Below are 19,383 nucleotides of genomic sequence, written 5' to 3'. Positions count from 1 at the left end.
TTCAGACAGAAGATATGCAGCCTGTCTGACATTCTCACAAGGAAGGGAAGGAGGGACAGTGTTGAATGGTATGAAGAGGAAACTAGTGTCTAAAGTCTAGAGAGAGTCCTTGTGAGGATGTAAGGACACTGTAAGAAATCCCGTGCTGTTGCTGCTCTGGCTCTGTCACCTTCATTGTCAGACAGATTATTAGTACCAGAAGCTGTCAGACTAATTCCTTTCACCACTAAGAAAATCAACGAAAAGCATAAAAATAAATTACAGCATTTTGACAAAATAAACTTGTCACCACATATCTTTGCCTTTATTATTCAGCTATTCCCAATTGCCAAGGTGATCCAAAGCACAACATGTATACAAACAATAACTCAACCTGTACTTCCAGCTTACAGAATGACAACTCATTTCCATAGTATACATGCCTGGGTTTCCTCTTAAGGGGGTGAAATGATTCCCATATACTAATATAATGCATTGAATTAGTGGTAATATCTACGGAGATATAAACTCTAACAATGCCCACGCTCAGTTTTAAGACATTAATTTTAGATGTCACATGGACAAAAGATGAGCACAAAACATACCACACAGCAGTGTGGGAGTTTCACAGCATAGGTAACCAGATATACAGCTGGTAAATGAAACCAAACCAAAAAACCAACCAAACAAAAAACTCCCAAACAAACCAACCAACCAACCACAAAAAACCACACAAAAGAAAACAAAAAACAACACGGCAGAACATGGCTCTTCTTGTTGGTCATGACAAGGAGGAAGTGACATATTATTTGGTTCTTTTGTACCTACTTGTAAACCTGTACTAGACAGTCTGCTATATTATTGCCTTTCTGACAGCTCTTTCATTGAAGAAAATGGAATGTCATTCTTCGGGGAAGTACAATTACATACTATTCATTTAGAAATTCAAGATCAAGGGTGCAGGCCTCATAGGTGCTCTGCAGTGCACATGACAGCTAACATAGAAGATAATTATTGGAAACGGTCTGCTCATTTTCCTCCCTTGAATGTCTTCTGCCTGCCCATACAAAAAAATGCCTATTCATCTACCTGACTATTTTTTGTGGCATTTATGCTACCCTATTTTGAGCTTACTTTTTCTTTTACTAAATAAATCATCACTAAAGACAGGCAAACTTTTTATAATATAAGAACTGCTACATCACAGTTGCATTTGTCCAATTGCAAATTCCACTAACTCCAGTTCAAATTATTCCTTCAGTCTATCACTGATCTTCTCCGAAGTGCACATCTACATTCAGAAACACTGCCAAATTAATAGAAGGTCAAACCAATGACTGCAAAAATCCACATGAAAATAAACACAATTTTAAAGTATGTGTCCATTTAACACCTTCATCAAACATTCAAGAATATCTTATTAAAACGAATGCTTAAATAAGAAAGAGTGCCTTAACTAAACTAAAAAATACCCTTCATTTGGAGGCTGTGCTGCCTCAGTGGCAATAGTGTCCTGTTGGTGAGCAACTAGTTATTGTTTTCATGATTTGGCTTTAAGAATGTTCTGCTCTTTGCAAGTAGCTTAGTAAAGATTTCCGAATTTTTTTATAATTTTATAACCTGGAGGCAAAACACTTGCTAGGTTTTGCTTATAAAGCAAATCAAGACAGAGAGATGAAAGTCTGCCTCTACATGCACACACTTGGAGAACATGGGTGAAGGATTGGGGCCATACTGTGCTGTAAGGGCAAAGACAGCACGTGTTATTCACTGGGGAGCGTGTGAGAAAAGATAAAGAAACAGGGCAAGAAAAAATGAGAAACGAGAGGAACTCTCAAAGAAACAAGAACCTATTAGAGTGAGTCTTAGCATCTGGGAAAGATGGAATCCAGGGGTGTACCATTTCATTTGTATATCCTGCCAGCATGATTAAATACCAAAGCACAGATTCTTCTTCAGAGGCCAAGGGTGTGCCTGGTGGAAACAGAACTGTTAAGAGGAAATGCTGCTGCTTCCGTATTTGTCCTGCAGAATTGCTTAGTTTTCCTCCTGCTGGAAAGGATGAAAGTGTTTTGAAGTCAAGAGATATTTAATTTTCTCTTATAGATTTATTAAGTTCGTTTCTTTGGGGATCTGATTGCTCCAATAGCCCTTAATTTTTCTGAGGTTAATGTGGCTTTTTTCTATTTTCATGCTTTGAGAAGCTGAATCTACTTTTTCCACTGTTTTTATGTAAACAAAGTGCTGAGGAAACTATAAAGAAACTTTTTCCTAAGTTACATGAAGCATATACTTTTCCATAAGCACATCCTAATCTATTTAATTATGAATTTAAATTATATTTAAATTATTTAACTGTGTGCAACATTTGGGGTATAAGATAAACATCATTTTGCTAAATGAAATCATAGAACATGTCACGTTGCTGTGGAAGCACTGAGATAATTTTTGTCCCTAAATATAAACCCCATAAACTAAGAAAATATACATACATACATATGTACACATTATTCAAAAGAAGTACTGAGTTTAAAGAAATTGAGGTGGGAAGAAGGTATTTAAGCTCACTTTAAAAAATAAACAGCGAACACAAAAACTGAATTTCATCGTGCTGCAAGTTGAAAAGAAATACAGTCAGCAGCAAACAACCCTCTTTTGTTTAACACTTCCAGCTCAATCCTAAAAAGAACTTCTATATCCCTTCAAATTAGTGGTAGTTGAGAGAATACACAAAGACTTATTTCATTCCTTTTGTGGAGGGGGAGCCTGAAAGCTGGCATGAATCAGCGAGGTGGCAGCACATATCTGCAGTGCCACTCAGCTTATTGTGCAAAAGGAAGACTTTCCATCCCCACGGTCACTGGGGATGTTAGTAAACTCTTGTACAGTGAAGATCAGGAATCATAGAACCTTCTACTTCTAATCTAAATGGAAAAGGAGCCAGACCAGATCAAACATGGCAAAGTTGTGTAATTCACCTGCTGGATGGTAGGTGTCATATATGAAGCAAACTGCAAGAAGGATGGCTCTGGATATCGTCAGAATGAAATGCTAATGAACAGCGCTTGCTCTCTGATTTAGTCTCCATAGTAAGAGCAGTAATGACAAGCATAACGCATGCAATATCTATATCGTTGTGCTCCCAGGGAAATGGTACTGCTAACAGATTTTGCCACTGCATCGATTCAGTGGGTTTTTTAAATTTTCTTCTTATTACATAGAAAATAAATTTTGGAAAAGCAAAACACAACTCCACTCAAACAAATTAATAATCTTAAAAATATGGTAAATGTGTCTGAGTACTTTTCATGAGAACCAGTGAAGATTTCTTCTTCATATTGCTGGAATAATTGATTTTAAAGGCCTCATCTAGCACAGCTCAAAGACAGTTCGGGCTTTTTGTTGTTGTTGTTGCTGCACAGAACTATCTGCTGTACAGCAGGTGGCTCATTTAGTGCAATTACACCACTTTGATTCTCTCCCATTTTTAACTGATTGGCAGTGGCCTGTTTATTGTGCTTAAATAATTGGCTCATTGTGTTTACATTTTCTTTAGCATGCAGCTCAGTTGCACTGAGCTAGTGGCTTCATTTTGTTTAACTCCCTCAGAGCTCAAGACCAGCAAAATCATAAGCCAACGATCGATGCCAAACTGGCACCCATTGCCATTTAGATGGAATGCTTGAGCCATGCAGCCTTTGTTTCATCAATGCTGGTGCCTACCACCATCAATTGTTCAGTAGATATTCTGTTTGAAATACTTTGCTAGGCAGGACGAAACAAATTGGGACAAATTAAAGCATTATCCTTTGAATTTGACTGTATGTTTTTGTTTGCACCAAATGAAATGCTCCATTTCTTGTATAAACAGATCTTTTCATTGTAGAACCCATTCTATACATATGTATTACTTCACTTCTTTTTACAGCATATGTTAAGAATGTAGTGCTAAACACCAGAAGGTTGCCACCCTCAAAAACTGGGATTTGGGATGATTCAGTGAGTGCTAGATCTTTCCATTTCAGGTCAGTCATTTACTGGGAGTGGTATTCAGCTACAACGTGCAGAGGCAGCATGGAGAGCTTTCTGCCTTTAAGAGAGCTGGTTTACCAAGAAAGCACACAAACTACCTGTTTTGAGAGCCTCTGTGTACACCCCCACTAATAACTAAATTCAGTGGTTGATGGGACCAGTGATGTGTCTTTTCTTAAATACTAGAAATGCACATGAAAATAAAAGGGAAAAGTATAATATATATAGTCTGCACTTCTCTCATGCTAGAAGAGGACAAAGGGGTAAGGAATAGTTCTCAGGCTGTGTGAAAGCCATGAAGACTCCAGTTTTGTGGTACTGGTTAAAGGGAAAAGACCTTTCTCACTTCCTCAGGATGCATGATTTATTTCAAAGGATGACACATAAAATAACTATTAGTTTTTATTGTTATCATGAGAGTAAGACCAGGTAGATAGTCACAACAATGTTCAAAGGTGAGTCAGCATGCAAATTACAATGAACTACTTGTAGAACAATTCTGTCCCTTTAACAGCTGGGCATTTTCCACTGCCTAGTTTGAGCAATCTCCAACTTTTTACAGGTCAAAATGTTTAATGTTGCATCAATGATTTGCTTTAGAGCCATTTAAAACTGTTCAGTAGTAGATATGGCCCAATCCCTTCTCCACTTGAGCCCAGCAGGAACAGGAGAAGTGCAGTTTTAGCATCGAAGTCAAATAAACTGTTCGTTTAACAAGAAACACACTATAGGCTGTCTCCAATATTCTTGACATTCTACATGCATGGCACTGAGTTACACTCAGATCATATGGAAAAGCGGTATCATGAGAATCCAGCCACATTGCCAGTCTTGACCACCTTTTATATGACTTTGGGTTTGTTTTATTTTGGTTTTGCAACATTTTTAAGAGATAAAAAGTCAAGTTAATTCTTACCTCTTAAAGGAGCCCATTGTTAGCAACTTGTTCATCACAGCCCCTTCAACCTCCCCAAAAAAGTAACCAGTCTGTAAGGGGAAAATGCAAGAAACTACCGGAAGTTAGATAAATGCAAAACAATGCCAGATGCAATTTAAAGTGGCATATTCTAGAATCTGACAAGAGTGGCTTTGACAGTTACATAGATAGGTTTTCAGGACTACTGCTACATAAAAACTGAAGAGGACTTTACAGTCATGGCAAGTTACAGGGATTACATTATTACCCTTGAGCAGATGTGAGAGCTTATACAATATATTGAGGTACATTATATAACATCTAATATCGGAAATAAAAGCCATCCAAACCTAAAGCTTGTAAAGAAAATACACTAATCTGATCACAAACCCTTGTGATTAAAATATTGCTTAAAAAAAATATAAACAGGTTGCGAGAGGATTTCATAAACATTCATAAAAAAGCATTGTTTATAATTCCTGCATGACCTGTTTAAGGAGCTGGAACAGTACATTTCATCAATCCTATAAATTTTAACTCCATTCAAAGTCATTTCATACTTAAAACCACTCAGCCTGATGAATTACTCATTTTTTCCTTGTTCAGTAAATGTGGACTAATAAAAATAAATCTCTGCTGAGAAAACAAACATTCATGTTATGACTATGGTATGTAATATGGAAGTGACTCCATCATCCACAGCCATTCATATGGCATTGGAAAATCTTGCTTGTACAGCATTTTTCTAGCTTGGGAAGCCATTTTTTATTTTAGAGCCTCAACTCCCAGAAGGATTTGGTATGTTCTCTGCATTGTTTAAAGGGAGAAATCCCACAATTTATGGGGGGGAAAGGGCACTACACTCTCAAATTGCATGGATTCCATAGGTTTTGTATGAATTAAACCCCAATTCCATTACAAGGAACTTAGCTGACCTCAAGTATGCACCTGGGAGCTCACAGGCAGAAAAGTTACAGCCTTAGCCAAAAGAGGCAAAAAGGCATTCCTCCACCTAAAAAGCAAGTATTGCTTTTTTTTTTTTTTTTTTGCTCAGGGGAAACTTGGAACATTTTCCAAAACATGCGGGTGTGTAAAGTCTCCTAGAAACAAGAGGAACATTTGTAGTTTATATGACTAAAAATACTAGCTTCAATAGCCCTTAGCTGACTGATGAAGAAAGATTATCCTAACCGTTGGAGAGGCAGTCAATGTCAAAAAGCACAAACCATAAATGACTAGTATAACCTTAGATACTAGTAAACCTGATTTATCAAGTTGTGCTTCAGTCTTATAAAGACGTTTTAGTGACAGTTCTCTCCACAAAAGCTCCATTTATAAATGCTAGTTCTCCCTCAAAGCAGTAACATCCAGGTTATCTTTTTTTTGTTTTTAATACATTAGAATTTAGTTGCAATTCAGATGAAGAATTACACTATGCCAAACAAGATTCTTGGAGCAGTTCAGGTCATTTTTGGAAAGTCCATAGTGCAGAAGCAATCCCAGACAGGCGAGTAATTGACAACGCTTCATCTCACTTCCCTACCCCTTTCCCTGTCCCCAATATATATAGAGTGTACATGTACATACACATGTAAAATAAACAAACATATACCATTAGGATTAACATAATATTACTCTAGCATATGAATCTGGAGACAACTTTGTTATTCATCTTAGGCTTAGACCTATCATAACTAATGGTTGAGCTGAACAGCAGTTAAGCAGCTAAATATTTTTAAGGAGCTACCAGTGCTGAATATGGCAGAACCAGGTATGCCCGGTAGGGCAGAACCCCCCATTTGTCTTATTCCATGAAACGGTACGAAGGTTTCCTCCCTATGTGTTTTAAGAAGCAGTGGCATAGGAGCAAGAATCCACAGATCTTGCCAGTGGCTATTTCCTGACCTTCCATCAACACCACGTGATTCTCAGCTGGTTTTCCCCCAGCACCCAGGTAAGAGAAGCACAAGCAGAACCTTTGGACTCACATATGCTGGATGTTTTATGTATCCATAAGCAGGAATCAACATTTCTTCAAATAATTTAAAAACTACGTCATAACACATTTCTAGCCTAGTTCTGGTCCAACAGCTGTTCATATTAACACTACATTCTTCACAGAAATATGTAATAGCTAGTATCAGGTAACATACCAAAGGGAAAAATCTCTTCCAAATCATATTTACTGGCTGTAGCCAACTACCAACTAGCAAATCAGTTACACAAATCACAGTTAAGTACCTGTGAATAACAACAACAACAGGGGGAATAATGAGACAAAAATGTTTCAAATGTATCAAGATTATATTCTACAATGAGTGGGGTTTTCTTAGGTCATTGCTCAGCTAAGTAGAAAATAGAGATTTGATAGATACAGGAGAAAAAAAACCCAAACAGCTGCTTCTAACATAATGCAGTTAGTATTTAAGCATTTTTAGTTCATATTATTTTGTGTGCATCCTGGAATTATATTCAGAACACGACTGACATTGCAAAGGGATGGAAGCAATAAATTTAATAAACTAAAACAAAATTATCCATTTTGGTGCTCAGTTTTGTATATAAGAAGACATCATGAAGAATGACTACCACATGAGACAGTCCAGCATGCTCTAATACCCACTGGAAGGATAATAGTTTCAGAAAAATTGTATTTCCCTTGTACATTACTTGCTAATAAACTTTTCAAGGTCTCAACCAAAATGGAGCAGGAAAGAGTGGGATCACAAGGAAACATGCAATTACTTTTGTGCTGTGCAAAGGTGAAAAGTATCTGTCTCTCTTTACTTTCAGAACTGTCAGATATAAGGTTGCAATAATTAGAGCTTGTAAATGAAAAGTAAAGCTCAGTTTGGCTTCTTTTTTGCTATTCACTTTAAGTTTTTATCTCCTCTTCAGTCACTCTTCCAAGTCACCCGAAGCTCTTTCCAACAACTGTTTCTCAGTAACCAGCCCAGTCATATCAAATTTAATTCACCAGAAGGCTCAGTTGGAGTATGGGTATTTCTATTCACAATCCCAACACATAAAAGAAATTCAACTTCATACAATGCTGGCATAACTGGGGCACCATCCCAGCAGTTTTCAGGCAAAAGTTAATGAAGATGGTGGTGGTTTCTTCATAAGGTTTCCAGGATTGACAAATTATACATTCATTTTCCAGTATTTTTTTCCACAGAGTCAAAGAAAATTAATGTTTTTAATTATCTTCTTATTAATCACAATTCTTGTCCTCTCTGTTGTGATGCTGAGTGCTTAGTTTTAATCCTTCAATGACTGTAATCCACTTCAGAAAACAAACTCCTTAGCTAACAGCTCCGTAAAATTTCATTATCTCAAGTTTGAACGTAAAAGCTCCGTGGCCGCAGTGTCCTCCCTCCCTCCCCAACCCTTCCATGTGGCAAAAATGCCACAGGGAATATTTTTCCTTGGGGTAAAAATGTTTTATGGAAGACAGACACTTCCGCAGCAAAGAAAAGCCCTTTAAGGGAACATTTATGAGTTTCAGAGGAGAGCCTGCCCCAGCATTCTCTGTTGATGGATTTTTTTTTTTTTAATTTTATGTTACTAATTCCTTAACATTTTAAGATAGTGGCCTACTTAAAAAAAAGAAGTAACTTTATATAAATAAGTTACGTGAGAAGATTGAATAAAAATCTTTCACTTACCTGTCCATAGTCTTCAGACACTAAAATAAAACCATTGTTATCTATTAGATAACAGTTGATTGCCTGAAAAATAATAGAATACAATTTTAATTTGTTTATTTTATGATATAGCAAAAAGTTAATTACTTAATTTACTCTAATTCCAAGTGACTTCTAAATGGGTAAAGCCTTCAGGATGTTATAATGGCTTACATAACTTCTAAGTGAATGTATTCTCAACTTATAGGATGTTTTCTCATTTAATTTTTATGCATTTGATTCATGCAAAAAAACCCCAAAGAGGTGTACAGAAAGGGAGGAGATACAATTATTATTAAAAAAAAAAAGAAAAAAAAAAAGAAAATAACAAGGTCAATGTCTTTATAATCCACTCTTAAAAGTTTTCCTTATAACTACATTTCCAAAGGCACAAGACTTTGTTGCTCCTGATGGCTTCTCCCGTGTTTGGGGAAAAACATCAGCACAATGTCATTACCCTAATGATGTATTAATGAAAACACAGTGTCAGCCTGGAGGACCAACAGGGGATCAGGTAATATTTTTTAATTTGTTCATTGGGGGATGGGACCAGAAACCTCTGTAAAAGAGGCCCCACAGGTCTCCTAAAGTGTTTCAAATTGTGTTTTTAATTGGGAACTGGATTTAGAGGTAGAACTGTTAGCTTTTCGTAGGTCAGACATACAAAATGTATGAAACAAGGTAAACCCAAGTCAGTGCTTCTCTCCATAGCTGCATGCACTATTTTAACCTCAAGTGAATTACTTGCTACAGGCAAAGTTTTAATTACTGTGCTTCAGAACTTAAACATAAGGTTCTACTCAAACCTTGATATAACTGTTTCTCTTCAGTATTGCCAAATACCTACCTCAGCGTTAAACCTTTAACATATTTCTATTGTTGGTCTAAATCAGCAAACATTTTGTAACTGTTTTTTGAATTTTCTGTAGCATTGCGTAAAAAAAATGTAGGATGTCTTCCAATATAGGAATCATCATGGCTTTGGTTTTAATTCAAAATCTTTCCTGCTGCAAATGGGCTGCACAGAGATAAGATAAAATAAGTTTTCTGCTACACTCTGCACATCTAGCAAAATCTCTGCAGTTTTAGAGAGGAAAGCAGTTCTGTGGCATAGTAGGTGTGCACGATGTTGTGAAAATGGAGTCTGATTTTTCAAGAGATGTGCAGATGCGTCTGATTCTCATTCTGGTGACGTATCAGGACTGTTCTGTGGGGCTGAAGAAGAACAGAATTGCAGAAATGATGGCTTGAAGTTTAGTTTTTAAAAAGGCCAAGAAGCTCCAATCAGGCAAAAGTTTGGAATTGACATCATTCCCTAACACAAATGGAGGATTTTCATTCTAATAGGGGAACCTAAACTACAGACACCCCCAGTGACAGAAAACTCACCAAAAATGAAGTTGAAACAACTCATTTCCAACCTTTGATCTGCTAGAAAGCCAAAAATTGGCAAATGCAGTGTGAAAAGCTGATGATGCTGGCAAAGAATCGAGTAGAGCTAATGCATTCAGAAGAGGCAGCTACTTAACCTCAATGGTGTGTGAAAGGTGGAATTTCAGAAGCAGACTGTAACACCAGAACACTGCTCTCACCAAAGTCAATCATAAACCTCCCACTAACTTTATTATGAGAGGAGCTAAATCAATAAAGAGCTCTTTTGAGGATACATATTTTCAGTCCTCATGTATGAAACATAATCTAAAAATAGTGCTTTAGAAACAATATTGCTCCACAGTGCAGAAAATAAGTAAAAATAGTTATGCTGGACAAGAAAGAGTGTAGGCTTAGTTTCATAGTTTATGGATTATACACAGTTGGGAAAACACCGCCTCGGTTCGATAATTAGTGGCCATGTCTCAAATCTCTAAGCCATAGTCACTCACTAGCATTGTTCGGAATTTAAAAAGATACTAACATTTTAGCATTATTATTGGAAACAAGCATAACACAATAAGAAGAATCTGTATCTTTTTGGAGGAATGTGAAGATAACAGGGTTTCTATCTCAATCTGTTTAAGAAACATTAGCAAGGGAAAAATATTCATTCAGGACCATTCATTCATCTACTTGCCAGCCAGATAAATAACTTTCAATATTAGCACGACATTAAGGAAACAGTTTGTAAATTAAACTTAGCACTGACAAAGGACAGTGGGGTGCACTTCCAATATGTTAGCAAATCTCAAATGGATGATTTCAGATACATGATTATTGCATGGGATAACAGCATTTGCATAGACTAGAGCTGTGTGAAAGAGATTTAATTCAAAACGTTTCACAGGTATTGGAAATGAACTATGCACAGGTTTGCCCAAAGGTTCAAGTTCAGTGAACTTCAGATTTCAAAGGGAAAGTTCCATAGCTGGATAGTCCCTGAGCTGGTAAAATAGAGTAGGCATGAAGTCCAGAATAAACACAGCAAGAATGTTGACTGAGGTCTGAGAACACATTTGGATTACAGTAACTTTGATCCCGTTCAGGTTCTCTATGTATTTTTCACAGCTCAAATATATAATAACAGTAACGGAATGTAATATGGGCTAAGAAACCAAAAACAAAAAAGAAAGAAAACAGAACATTAAACTAAAAAGTGAGACATCAGGAAGAGCAGAAGAAATGAGCAAATTCAAAGCTCTCAAAGGAAAAAAAAACAAAGGATAAACTAATTCTCTGTATGACTATTGTGGCAATCTACTTGCATTAATGTCTTAAAACTTATAAATACTTTCATTTACACCATAACTGTTAGCAGATATTTTCTTGCCACTGAGAAAAGATAGCTGCGAAAGTTGACAGATTCAACAGAGGAGCTGGGACATTTGATTGAGTCCTATCAACAGTATATTCTGTTATTTAAAAAAAAAAAAAGTTTGGAATCAAAATCACCAAGGTTCACACCATTACTAAATATCTCCATATTCTTACGTGACTCCTGCTGGTATCAAGTGAAAGTAGCTGAGAAACTGCTTGCATTTTCTTTGCATATGGATATAATAGCAAAAGAAGTTCTGCGTTAATATTTAGCAAAGTATATGACTACTATTACTAACTGCCAATGCGATAAAGAAGAGAGCGGATTGTTTCTAGCTGCAGCCTCTCGGAACCTTTATCAGTGTGTACTTGCTCCTTAGTAAGGTCGGACCAAAATAATTTCTCAGTAATGATAATATGCCTGTTTTGATGAAGTAGTTGGACACTTTGCGGCAGGAACATGTTTAACACAATAAATTATGTAATATTACTATTCTATCACAAAAAAACTATTCCAAATAAAATAAGTCATCTCTGCCTAGTTTTTAATCCCAAAAAGCTTGGTGGTTTAGGCTAAACAAGGAGGAGATTTTATACAGCACTCTAACTTTACCCAGCCTACCTGCAGTTACACTTCTCAAGTTGTTTGGTAATGACTGGAAACTCATTGATGAAAATATTTAAAGCTACTGTAAATAATTCAAGGTAAAGGTTACATGTTAAGTCTATAGCAAGCTACAGTAAAGCCAGGCCACGAAACTTAGGTAATTAACAGTTCTATTCCATAGATCTATTCTATAGATCTTTTTCAATAGATGCTTGATCACTCTTATGAGAATGGGGTAATAAATGTTATGAACTCACCTCAACATTAGTTAATATGCAAATGAGAGTCTGCAATTTGGGCTCAGTAAGCACTTTCACGCACACCTGGACGGAATCTAGTTTGTTTTTCATTACTTCATATTTGGAAAAGTTTACTTAATGATTAAAATGATACGAGCTTTAAATGGAAGAGTCTGTAAGTTGTTATAGCTAGAAATGCAAAAGATATGTTGATTCATACGGTCCATTTCATGGCCAAAGATGGCATGGTCATCAGGCCTTTGTGTTTTGGCTCACTGCAAATTTTATTTTCTATGATTTATTACTATCTCTATCTTCCAACTGTTAGATCCCAGAGTCCTAGTAGATGAACTATAGTTTGTTGTAAGTTTTGCTGATTTGGTATGCTGAAGAAGTTAGTGTTCCACTCTTACAACTGCTGATGTTTTAAGTTCTGCCTTGCTCTCTGGAATGTTTTTTATGATCCAAGTCTCACATAAAGCAGACACGTATTTTTTTAAAAAATTATCACTGCACCTATGTCATGGACTCACTTTTCAATAAAACACATCTCGATGTCACAGCATATGAGGTTGTGAAGTAGAATCCTAGAAGTGAGATTGCTAGGAATGATGATAACATTGTTCGTCTTAAACAACTAAATCTCCAGTACAATAATGGTGAATGTTAGAAAGCACTCCTGAAACACATTGGTGAACCTTTTTTTACCGCAGTTATTTAAAGTTTTGAATTACCTATCCTCAGGAAAGCCCAACTCTGTTAACCTTCACTACAGGAAACATAACGCAATACTTTATGTAACTATTATTGTTAATTTTTTAATGTCCTGAACAGCCCTGAACAAACTTGGAAAACTTGAAATACATTAACGCAGGGCAAGCAGCGCCTCCGTGCTAAGAAGTGGGAGTCTATTTCAAATGCCGGGACAGTCAGAGAGTGACCAGTAGGGCAAGACTGTAAGAAAGATGAGACAGCAGAGAAGACAGAAGACTATGGAATACCACAAATAATGTATGCAGGTTCCTATTTGCAAAAAGTAGTGACACAAACTTCTGAGAACTTGAAGATACTCAGAAGAAAAGGCTTCAGAGAAAAAAGAGATGAAAAGGCATTGTTTAGACACCAGAGTCTACAATGGTGGGGGTAACTGCTCAGGTTGTCTTGGTTTGCTGTGAGTACTATATGTTACGCTTTGTTGAGAAGGGTGTAAAAACTAACGCTGCACTGACTGCTGACTCTTGGTGATACAGACACCAGCTTTCCGGAAAACAACTAAGCATGAATAAAACATGGAATAAAACTGTATTAAAAGTTTTTAACTGTATAAAAACCATGCTATCCTGCTTTAAAAAAGATTGCAAAAACATTGCACTGGCATGAATTACAGAACCAAACAGGCTCTTGACTTTTATGTATGTTTTGAAGCAATTCTTTTGGCCACTTTATGAAAAGTATCATACAAATACAGCCTGCAGTGTTTATTTCCAGATGTACGAATTTACATTTTATCGTAATTCATATAGTTTGTTCAAGCACAGTTTATCAGATGATCCAGATCCCTTCACACCATTCATTCAGCTTAGAGACAACACACAGATGTTATCAGTAATATTTTTTTAATTCACTAATAAGAACTGGATAATACAATATCTCAAATCCAACTCTGATTTTGTAGAACCTTGTATGCCTAATTCCTACCCAATGCAGTCTGTGCTTTGTCATGCATGTTTTAATTCATTTAACCTGTAGTACATTGGTTGCTTAACCAAAATAGCATATGGTATGTCAAATTCTTTGCAAAGATCTATTCATAAGGTATCAAACCCACTATTTTTATCTACCAAAGTAAGTTACATAAAAAGCTACTTTGGTGAGTTCATTAAGTCAAATCAACTGAAGTTACTCTTTTTTTTTTTTTTTTTCTGAGGTGCTATTTATGTATTAGTGTTGCATAGACTGAACTCTGAATTCACATCTAATTGTAGTGTGAACTTGAAAGATTAGCTTCTAAAACAAACAAAAGAGTAGTAAAAAATTGCCTTAGAACATCTTCAAATGCTTTCCAAAGCTAGATTCACACAGCACGAGTCATTACAATAAATGTTTGAGGTATTGTCAACCTCACTATGTAAATAGTATAATATTATAGAAAGTGGTTTCAAATTACACCAGGAGGTTAATTTAGTTTTGATATCTCATTGTACATTATTATCAACTTTAGGTTCTATTGCAGTAGAGATATAAAGGGAATAAAATCTGTTACACACTTACTTCATCATCACAACTTATAGCACATCTGCCATCGAGAGATGCACACTAGAGAGAATATAAAAAAATGATAAAATGATTTAATTTCTAGTTTGATGATTACAAAATATGACTTTTTAAAATTCAACATGAGCACAATTAAAAATTAGCTGATATTGATTACTTTTTTATGTGACAACAATTGTTCTACAAATGACTAGGAAAGTTTTAAATTCACTGATCCTGTTCTGCTCCCATCTGCAGAGAAAGGGTGCATTCACACAGCAACAATTTCAACTGTTTTAAACACCATCACCTCCCCCTGTGTTAGAAGCCTAGAGACCATTTGTAGGCAAGAATACACGATCTTCCAAAAGAGGAGGGTTAAGACCTGCATTTTAGGGGTTACTCTCTGAAACAGTACAGATCCAATCTATTCTCAAATTAGGGATGGCATCTCCTAATCCTTAGAAAGTACATGATTATCCTCTTCAATGAGCACAAATTCTATATCTTGAACATTTTAGGTACAGTTTATTGAAGGCTATAAATGCCAAGCATGATTCTGTAATCTAGTTTTGTTAATCAATCTATGTGATACTTCACTTACTGAATGTTAGAAAATAGGTCCTAGAGAAAGTGAGAAGACATAATTCTGTGATCACTGAAAATTAATAAATATCACAGTTTGGTTTGCTGTTTCCCCTTTTTCTGAGGGAGAATATTAACGTGTGTTAGACCAACAAAACAACTCCTTATGTATAGGGCCCTAAAATTAATAATCTGCTTGCTTCCATAAATATGGGATCAAGCAACTATTTTTGACCACTGAATTCTCTTTTTGTTGATGATGAAGTGGAACGTAAATCAGAAGAGCCAGACGTATATTTCAAACACATTTTTTACAATTTTTTTTTTGGTGAAAAAAATGCCTATCATCACATGAACAGTTGGAAAGCTGTCGTGCATTCAATGACAAAGAAAATTTCAATTTAAAATATACCTGTCTGCTTGCAGTCCAAAATTTCCTCTGGAAAAATTCGAGTTTCATCTGGATACCTACAGCTGGGAAACACACAAACAAAAACACTGTGTTAAAATTCCTTTGAAATTATTATTTAAAATTAATCAGAAGAAAAAGAGTCCTAAAATAAAAATGAAAAGTAAGCCCAAAAATAAAAAAACCCACAAGTAATTAACTTGAAGACATCACACAGTCACATTTTAGATAATTTAAAGCTTGGTTAAACATGAAAATATTGCTAATATAATGTGAAGAATACACAAAGCAAACATTATTCAAATAGCATATGTCTCCATAATTAACATAAGAGAACCACAAACTGTTCACAACTACATGAAGATGTGCTGAAACTACATTAAAATGTTGGTTAACATTTCAAGTCATCATTTGTTATTTGGTCCGTGTATCATCCATGAATTATCAGTGGAACGCAAGAAGCCTATTTCAAACATCAAAAACTTTAAAAAATTGAAATTAAGAGCATTATGTGCAATTATGTCAAACGAAAGTATCTGAAAACCATGACTGGTTTTCAATTTTTTTTTTTAAAAAGGATAATAATGATAATAAATTGTAATTTTTTTTAAGAATGATTCATCGAGATATCACTGGTTTAAATTACGTATTTTTCATTACCTCAGTATTTTTCATCACCTTAGTAATCTAAACTACAAAATATTGGTACAGATCAATATCAATGATATTAGAATACAATATATTCCATCACACGTCAGTGATAAGTCTCCATAATTCAGAGATGATTTGATCTGCCATGGCTGGCCTGTTTAAAGTACCTGTCAAAGCAACTGCTGATTAAGCATCATTTTTGTTCTTGCAAACTATTAACAGAAGTGTAATAAACATTAAGGAAGAATTAAAACTAATGTGCCATAATGAAGTTATATGCATCTACAAACTTGAGCAGGATGTTGGACTAGATGACCTCAGGAGATCCTTCTCAATCTAAATGATCTTATGATTCTAAGATTTAAGTGTAAACGTTTTATAGAGAAGTGCTAAGCACAGCCCAGAATCTTCCTTAAACAAAAAGAAAGTTAATATTTACTGAGGGTTTTCTCGTGTCTGGTATAAAGTCCTTACCACATGAAAGAGATCCTCAAATATTAACAAGATAATTATGACAAAGCTCAGCTGTAAAAGATCCCATGTGCATGTTTTAATGAGTTGTACAATGGAATGCTGTAATATAAAGACAACTGAAATAGGACTAATTTCTATGAAATACAGAGCGCTTCATGAAGCTGAGAGGAGGCATGCAGCTGCAGTTCTGTTTTCATAGTATTAGCTATAAGAATTTTGATGCTTTCTTCAACAGGCTGTGAGGGGAAATAAAAGACAGTGAGAAACAGTGGGCTTACTCCCACTAGAGCAGATTCCTGTGATTTCAGCATTATTAATTTAGTTACTGTCTTCCTTACTTATTAAAAAAATATTCAGTTTATTTCTCTACCTTTTAGAAGAGTTGTATCACTAATCTCTGAGGTACAACAGCAATGTATCTCAAACTTAGTCTACTCCAGTCAAGCTAAGACAATGTCATAGTGGCAACATTTTAAGCATAGCACACAAGAGATTACCTATTATATTTCCTTTGTGAAATATTTCCTCAATTAGAGTCTTGTAATTCTTTCATTTGTTATTCAATAATGAAGTGTTACATGACGGTTGGACTCAATGATCTTAAGGGTCTTTTCCAACTTAAATGATTCTGTTATTTGTACCTATGTTGCAGGACAGGAGGAGAAAACACAGCTCCTATAACCATGGTATGCTGAAAACAGCAATAGACATTTTCTTTGAAGAGTTATATCTTCACATGAGATTTAATCTCACCAGTTTAGTTTCTTTACATTTTGTTCCTTGCACAGTTCCATACAGGAATGTCCCTGTCACTGAATGAGTAACTTCTAAGTTGTCTATATCCTATGTAATATATATGTAATAAATGGCAATTATGAATGTTTCCTACAATTCTGCTAGTAATTATTTGAATGGCTCTGTATACAGAAGAATTAACAGCGTTAGTGTATGGGAAAATAATTTTCTTTTCAACTTCTGAGGTGATACTAAAGCATTTTTGCAGACTTTCTTGCCCTGAACTTTTCAAGAACATTGTAATACGCAGGATATTTTTCAGTTGGGTCATTGAAAGCCTTAAAAACGATTCAAATGCACTTTAAAAGGTTTTAGAGCCAATACGTTCTTCTGAACAATCCTTAGTCCTTCAGCATTTCAGAACTTCAGAATGAAATGACTGTGCTCAAAGCTACTTTTTTTTTTTTTTTTTTACAAACTGGCTACATGTGTAGGAAAAGGAAAAACTTCAGAATAATATCTCCCATATCACCAATTCCTTGTTTAGCCTCCTGGGTATAAGAGCTACCATGGAGGTTAGAGAAAAAAAAAAAAAGTGTAATAGCACTAAAATTTTTCTAAATATTGTTCAGCAAGGTATCCAGATAACACCCACATTTTTAATTAAAAAAAGAAATGCAACAAACACTATAATTGATCTCTAGATGGAAAATACTTTTAAAATTATGCTTCAACATTTGTAGGCTTGGTTCAATTGAAATGGCCAAGGGATACAAGCTATTTTTCTTCAGCCAGGAAAAAATTAGTAAAGATGAGGAAAAAAGGTTTTGTCTTCACTGCTGCCTTTCCTTCGTAATGTCACTAGGGAGGGTGGGCTGGACCTAGAAGTACACAGGAGATTAACTAACGTGAGCTGACAGAGTGGTATAAAGGCTCTTTCTCCATGTAACACAAAATGTATCATTTCAAATAAAAATTGCAAATCCAATTTCTTGTTTCAATCATACTATCAAATTTACTTAGGTGATTCCAAGAAATATCTTTAACGCTGCCTATGGAAAACGGTTGTTAACTCCCTGGGATTTATTTTCCTTTGTTTAATAAAGTGGCTGCTATTCTGTAGTAGCTATGAAACAACAGATGGTTGAGAACTATCAAGTTAAATTCTTGGCTCAGTGATAATTTTTGTTAAATAAGTAATTTACTTACACATTGATTCCATGGCTGAGGGTAATATTTCACTTTTTTAGTGAGATGCTTTGAGGACAGAAGTTTTAGAAACTGCTCAACTGCTACAGAGCTCAGGGCTCCTTAGCATCAAGGCAAACATGAAGGAAAAAAACTACTCAGAATAGATCAGAATCGTTTGTGCTCATTTCAAGATCTCCATGGATAAGCAAATGGAGAGAAAGAAAAGAAAATCCTTCCTCAACAAATTACTTCTGTGCACAGGATTACAAGAGCTCTTGGGCTCTAAGTAAAAAGAATCATCTCCTACTTAAAATAAGAGAGGAAAATAGATTAAACTAATTTATTATATTTCAGGCAGGAGAGGAGCTGAATCTCCTTGTAAACCTAGGAGAAGGATTCCAAATACATAATTAAGGAAAAAACAGTAAAAGCTAAAAGGATTTCTATTCTGTGAAATATCTATAGAATGTTACACTTTAAAAAAGCACTAGATCAGCAACATTTGAAAAATATCCTAACGTCTCTATTCTCTTTTCCCACAAAATACAGCGTAGACTAAGATTCTCATACATAAAAGACATTCAACATTTTGAGGATATTTGAGCCTCCTATTTCTGATGGAATTATCTTAAATGAGATTTAACTTGGCTTCAGAATAAGAATCTTGGAGACAGATTTGGAGGAGGATTATTTTTTTAATCTATACTACCTTCGTGTATTAAGTTTAGACTCCTTAAGATTCTCTTCTTTCTGCCTACTCATATTACCTATTACTATCTTTCAAAATATATAATAACTAAATGTGAAATATTCCAGAATACCTTTAACTACTTTTAAAAACTTGATTGCACTTCTTTTTGTTTATACTCTAAATC

At 35.3% G+C, this 19,383-nt stretch overlaps 1 protein-coding gene across 1 annotated transcript in view; it reads right to left on the bottom strand.

The window, feature by feature from the left end:
* Positions 1-19,383, bottom strand: part of CACNA2D3 (calcium voltage-gated channel auxiliary subunit alpha2delta 3) — a 437,844-nt gene that overhangs the window by 31,020 nt on the left and 387,441 nt on the right. The window contains exons 28-31 of the mRNA XM_065642557.1: positions 15,461-15,522; positions 14,482-14,526; positions 8,596-8,658; positions 4,928-4,998 (exon numbers count right to left, since the gene is read on the bottom strand). Coding sequence (XP_065498629.1) covers positions 4,928-4,998; positions 8,596-8,658; positions 14,482-14,526; positions 15,461-15,522 — 241 coding nt within the window. The remainder of the gene's footprint in view (positions 1-4,927; positions 4,999-8,595; positions 8,659-14,481; positions 14,527-15,460; positions 15,523-19,383) is intronic.

This window comes from Caloenas nicobarica, chromosome 11, assembly GCF_036013445.1.
Source record: "Caloenas nicobarica isolate bCalNic1 chromosome 11, bCalNic1.hap1, whole genome shotgun sequence".
Classification (NCBI taxonomy): Eukaryota; Metazoa; Chordata; class Aves; order Columbiformes; family Columbidae; genus Caloenas; species Caloenas nicobarica.
The sequence above is the reverse complement of the archived record's forward strand: the minus strand, read 5'-3'. Positions and strand labels throughout refer to the sequence as shown.